This window comes from Pyxicephalus adspersus, chromosome 2 (assembly GCF_032062135.1).
Source record: "Pyxicephalus adspersus chromosome 2, UCB_Pads_2.0, whole genome shotgun sequence".
In the NCBI taxonomy this organism is placed as follows: domain Eukaryota; kingdom Metazoa; phylum Chordata; class Amphibia; order Anura; family Pyxicephalidae; genus Pyxicephalus; species Pyxicephalus adspersus.
In genome coordinates, this window is record NC_092859.1 from 9,569,250 (window position 1) to 9,575,287 (window position 6,038).

The 6,038-nt window shown below is 37.9% G+C and overlaps 2 protein-coding genes across 2 annotated transcripts in view; both read right to left on the reverse strand.

The window, feature by feature from the left end:
- Positions 1-1,083: 1,083 nt before the first annotated feature.
- LOC140322313 (venom factor-like) lies at positions 1,084-5,278 on the reverse strand. The gene is made up of 5 exons (XM_072398891.1): positions 5,113-5,278; positions 4,646-4,852; positions 2,758-2,961; positions 2,133-2,294; positions 1,084-1,155 (listed from the first exon to the last, which is right to left on the reverse strand). The coding sequence occupies exons 2-5, from the start codon at positions 4,799-4,801 to the stop codon at positions 1,084-1,086; spliced, it is 594 nt and encodes a 197-aa protein (XP_072254992.1). The 5' UTR covers positions 4,802-4,852; positions 5,113-5,278.
- Positions 5,074-6,038, reverse strand: part of LOC140322314 (complement C3-like) — a 7,045-nt gene continuing 6,080 nt past the window's right edge. Inside the window, exon 6 of the mRNA XM_072398892.1 lies at positions 5,074-5,259. Coding sequence (XP_072254993.1) covers positions 5,074-5,259 — 186 coding nt within the window. The remainder of the gene's footprint in view (positions 5,260-6,038) is intronic.

The following is a 6,038-nucleotide window of genomic DNA, read 5'->3' on the forward strand; positions in this document are numbered from 1 at the left end:
TTTGGTCACTTGCCATGATACCCATAGGACATATGTCAACAATGTAGTGTACAGCTGTATTATAGAGATCATATGTCCTCCCCACACATTATTATCCATTCCTCTCTCTTTCCTTTCCATTCTTTCCCTCCTACTTCTATTGGATCGCATTATTCCAAGAATTATGTATGTTGTAATATACTGGGTCACCCTGCTGGATACTCACTGTGTTATACATTAGCTTACATTGTCTTTACTTTGTATAGTATGATATGTAGATTGTGGTTCTCTCTCTGTATTTTATGGTTTTTCCTGCTGCCAATAACTCTTTACTCCTTTATGTTTTGAATATTCTTCATTTTTTTCAAAACTATGATGCTTTATCGATATCCTGTATGAGTTCAGCATAGGTCAAGACCATTCACCCAACCTATCGTAAAAAATAAACCTTGGCAAGTTCATCCATTACTTATCAATAATGCATGATAGCTAACCAAACTTTGGCAAGTTCACCCAGCACTTCTTTTTAATCAGACTATATCACTCTGCAAATCCCAGTCAATATCCCTGCAAACATGAAGCTGAGATACCCCAGGTTCTTGTTTTTGTCCATTAAAAAACATAGACATGGCCTGTATTTCAAAACAAGCGTCCATTCCTGTTTTGGAGAACCTCATTCTCAGCCAGGCTTCCTTCATAGTTTGCTAGAGGTTCTGTAAGGGACTTACCCGTCCTGCGAGCCCGCGGTGTCCCTGGGGTTCCCAGCCATAGAGGGATATGCCGCTGTAGCAGGCAGCATGGCCGAGGCTGCCGCTCTACTCGCAGCTTGTCTTTCTATGCAGGCAGAGGGATCCGTCCTGGCCAAACTGCTGTTCAGCCAGGCAGCATCCCTTGCATCCCTTCAGATGTGGTTACTGCATATCCTGCTCTCAGCACTCCTTTGCATGTGCAAAGTATTGCACGTCCTAGGGGTGCTGTAGGAAGAGGTGCACGTGCTACAATGCGTCCCTCTTGTACCCCTCGAGGGCATGGCACTCAGCTGCCTCGCCCTGGGGCGGGACACAGTTTAAATTCCCTGCGGCTATTCGGCCGCAGGGGATTCAGTTAGTCTCCTATCAGACGGCGCCAGGTGGTGCAAGGCCATTGGTCACTCTGGCCATTCACGGAATCCCACACCTAACAGTGAAGACACAAAGTTGTCATCAACATTAGAAAGTACATAACCACACTCAAAATCCCAATTAACAATGTTGTCATAACCGTTCTGATTATTTTATCATCACTATTTCCATTATCCTCATCCATCATCCATCAATAGCTTTCACATTTTCATTGTCATCTTCTTTGGGCATCATCCTCTTCACCACTTTTTCATTACTATAAACATCCTTTTTATCACCATATTATTCATCTTTAATATAATTTATGTCTTTATCTTCATTATCATACTCTTGGAAAGACTCTTAGTATGGATGAGCCTTTAGTATATTTTATTAAGGATTGTGTTGTATGGTAAATTTTCCATTACAAAATGGAAGTTTTAAATTTGTTTATGAAATGTATCAATGTTTTATCATTATCTTTCTATATTATTAATACAATACCATCATCATTACCCTTGTCCTCATCACCAGTGCCCCAATCAACCTCTTTGTCATCTCTATAATCTAGCAATATCCATTATAACTTTATCATTGCTCTCATTCTTATCACAACTACCACCATCATTAAACACCTCCATTATCTTCATCACCATCCTTATCCCCATCACTAGCATCACTGTCACCATCAAACTCTCCATCAGAATCATTTGCATCATCATTATTACACACATAACATTCATTATTACAGCATTAACATCATCACCCTGTTCCTTATCACCACCAGTGTCCACGTCAAACTGTTCATGATTTGAACCATCAACACCCCCTTCTCCTAATCATACAGATCTTTTTCTTTCTCCCAATATTTGTGTTGACTTATCGCCTTCAGAAATTTTAATCAGTTTGGGCAGCTCTTCAATATTAGATATAAGGTTGATTACCACTATCATAATCACTATTTTAGCTGTTTAAAGATCCTAGTCATAATATACATGATCTACAATCTACATTTTATTATCCCAACAAATACATTTCCCTCTTTCAGTTTACCTTGTTCTGGGAGATCTTAAACTTTTTATTTAGCACATAAACTCCTTTATCAACAGCTACTAATGCCACATTGGCCTTGTGGTCAGCTTTCAGTCTAAGTTTCATAGAAGCACCAGGAAGTTGAATTGCATTGTCCCGATCTCTTTCACCAGACAACAACAGCTGTAAGACATAGACTACATTTTAATCGTAATATTGTAAACTAGCAAAAACCTTTCTCTTATCAAAAAATCAATTTAATGAGCAATTATAATATAATAATAATAATATAATTAATAACAATATTAGAGGTTAAGGTTCTTTGAAAGGCCAAATGTTCTTTTTTAAACCACAGTATGTCTATATTTTTTATGAACTGAATTTTGTGCATAGAAAGCCCTTTCCCCAAACTGTTACCACAAGAAAGTTCGGAATTGTTGGAATATCCTTGTATAGTGTTAACACTGGTAACATCTAAAATNAGTAATTTTGAGGTGAAGGAGTAAACCTGGGTTTAGGGTGACATATATATATGTTGGCCACAAAAATTTTACAATTTTTTTAATGAAATGTTGATTTCATCAGCTTTTTTTTTTTGATTTTCAGTTTGCTTGATCCAAACCAATATGATATTCCACTGTCTTACCGTTCCCATACAAGTATCTGCCACATCTATCCAGACAGAGTCAGCTACGATCTCACGACCTGCTCCAGTTGAGACCACATAATAGGCCAATAAGCGGAAGGACGGGATGAATTCTGGTGTTATTGGCAGAAGCAAAGTCACCAAGGATTGGCCTTGTGATCTGTCCTGTCTTCCAGTTCTCATTATTCTACCTTTGTTTAGGATCTGTAGGATGAAAAAATACATAGTATCACAAATTTTGGACTGGGCCTGAGTGGACTGGGAAGAAACTCTGTCATCACAATCACAAGTGGTCAGTGAATCACAGTCAGTGGAAACCCCTGGAGGAATAGTGCTGGTTTGAAAAGAATGGCAAATATTTTACCATTTACAAAAGCTTGCCATTATTTAATCTTTTTTTACTGCAAATTCATGATAACATGAATCTCATCTCTTATCTCTGACATCTTTAAGCCAGCAACTCAGTCTGGGAAGTAGTTGGTTACACCTAAATGCCTGAACATGGATGGTATTGGTAAAGAAGAGCAGAAAAAACACTTACTACAATAATGTTTAATGTATGAAAAGATTTAATTAACGTTTAAAGATATTTTGTGTTTTCTTGGGTTTTATCATGGTCTTTTTTAAGACTTGGGGATTTTAGTATTTACTTTTCATGGAAGTTTAAAGCTGTACTCCAACCATACAGAAGATTTTGCCCAAAGTCAATTTTTTTTAATTTCAAGACCAATTTTTTTTTGCCCTGCCAACTTGTCCCCCAGTAAGACTGTGAAGGACATGAAAGATATGACTCCCGGTCACACTTCTTAGGCTAGGTCTACACGGACAGTTTTAAAACACATGTAAATGCTCCTACCACATTTATTTGCATTTTCATCCACTTTTCTACAAGCGTTTTAAAGCTTGCCCTGACTTGAATAGGGAGACTTGTCCCCATTCACCTCTGTTTCTGAATGGCTGAGAAAAGGGAAACCTTGATGACGTTTAAGCGTCATCAGGGTTTCCCTTTTCTCAGCCAATCACAGAGCAGAGCAATCAGCGGAGCTCTGCTCTGTTGACAGCTCTGCTTTCTTGAATGCTCCCCCAGCCCTAGCGGAGCTGTGGCATGTGTTTTGCCTCAGCACTAGAAGTGAATGAGGACAACTCTCCCCATTCAAGTCTAGTGCTCACTGGATGAGAAAAGAGAAACCCTGATGACCGATCAAGCGTCATCAGGGTTTCCCTTTTCTCAGCCATTCAGCACTAGAGGTAAATGGGGAGACTTGTCCTCATACACCTCTACTGCCTGGAGATCCCACACTGCCAGGAGTCCATTCATGATATGAATGTAGCTATGGGAATCTATTGAATTCAGTGGGAGCATTCATTGAAGTTTTTAGGTGTTAATAAAAGCAGGAAAACTACCCTTTTTTTTTTTGCAACGTTTACCCGCGTTTACTCTGCGTTTTAATTTTAAAAACGTTGCAAGGAGTGTTATCTATAACACTCAAAAACGTGCCTCAAGGGAACACCCTGATGTAGATTAGCCCATTGGAATGGGAACTACAATCATGGGCTTTTAATGCCTCAGGTTAAACACTGGGGAAAAGTCCATGTAGATTAAGCCTTATTGTAGTTCACAGAAAGTTAAGCACCTGGTCACAACACCATACCTGCTTACAACAACACTGCATTCCCAATGAATTGTTGCCAAATTTCAATAATAAAAATAAAATAAAAAATAATTTTTCAAAAACTGGTAATTTGCCATGGTGTCAAGAAAGCACAAAATAAAAAAAAGGTTTATGTGTCTATAATGTGCAAAAGGTAAGGGAGCAAAGTTGGCAGGAGTTAGGAGTTTTGTCTTAAATATTATAAATTGCAGAGACACAATTCAAAGAACACTTACTATGTAATTAAAGTGTGTGATCTGGCTCTGAACTGCTGGGTTAGTGTTCCGGATGATGAAGTTGACAGCAGCATTTTCACCAATTTTCAGTTCTCCACCAGCAATACTGAGATGTAGAAAATTACCACCAAGAGGTTGGTAGGCACTGGCTGTCATAGTAGCACTTGCTTGTAGGTTAGCTGCTAATTTTGCATCATCTGTGGTAACCTTACAAAACAAAAAAAAAGCATAAAGACCGAACTTTAGAAAAGATCTAACAGAATTTCCAGTAATATGAAAATCAGTAGTTAAATGTAAAATAATTATAATTCATTAAACTATGGCCATATTTTCTTATACTTCCTTTTCTGCTGACTACAGGTGCTTGGAACACGATGATTCTTAGTCAGATTTTTTTTTTGATCAGCCACACTATATGTGTCAATGACTTAATTAAAAGCCAGTGTAGAAAAAAATATATGTCTTACAGTTATAGGAAGAGAATTTATATCTGCGCGGGTATTGATAGTCAGTCGGATTGTTCCATCTTCTAATGTTACCCCTCTCACTGTTCCCGGTTCTGCTACCACAGGGACACGATGTGCTGGAGTGCCATCTGGGTTGGTGACAAACACCTAGAAGAAATGAAAGATTAATAATATTATTATTATTACACAGTATTTACATTTTATGCAGTGCTGTAGTCCATAGTCATTTCATTATCTGTCCCTCAAAGTGTCCCACAATACAATGTACCTACCATAGTCATATGTCTTTAATACAGTCTAAGGTAAATTTTGGGTGGAAGCCAATTAATCTAACTGCATGTTTTTCAGATGTTGGAGGAGTACCCGGAGAAAACCCATGCAAACGTTGTGGAAATGTGGAGAACTTGCAAACTCCATGCGGAAAGTGTCCTGGCTGAGATTCCAATTCGGGACCTAGCGCTGCAAAAGCACTAACCACCGATCCACCATGCTGCCCATATAATGATATAAAGATATAATGAAGTGCAACAGTCTCATTGTAGATCTAACTATATAAGCAATCTCGTATTTCCAATTTGAAATGAGCAGTTATACCAGTGTTTCTTAACCAGAGTTGCATTAAACCCTAGGTTTCCTCTAGAAATTGCTAGGGGTTCCTTTAGCAATGAACAATTGGTGCCTCTGAGGTTACTTTAGCTGACACCAATGAGCTTTTTGGCTGTTATACTATACATCACCAGAAGGAAAACATTGTCACTTCAAAATAAAATGTGCCAAAAAAAAAAAAAAACAAGACAAATGATGATCTGGAAACCATGGGACACTATAATAGTATGGGACAATTGTTTTCTTACGGATTATCAGTTGAATATAAATAAAAAAAAAATATATATATATATATATATATATATATATATATATATCCT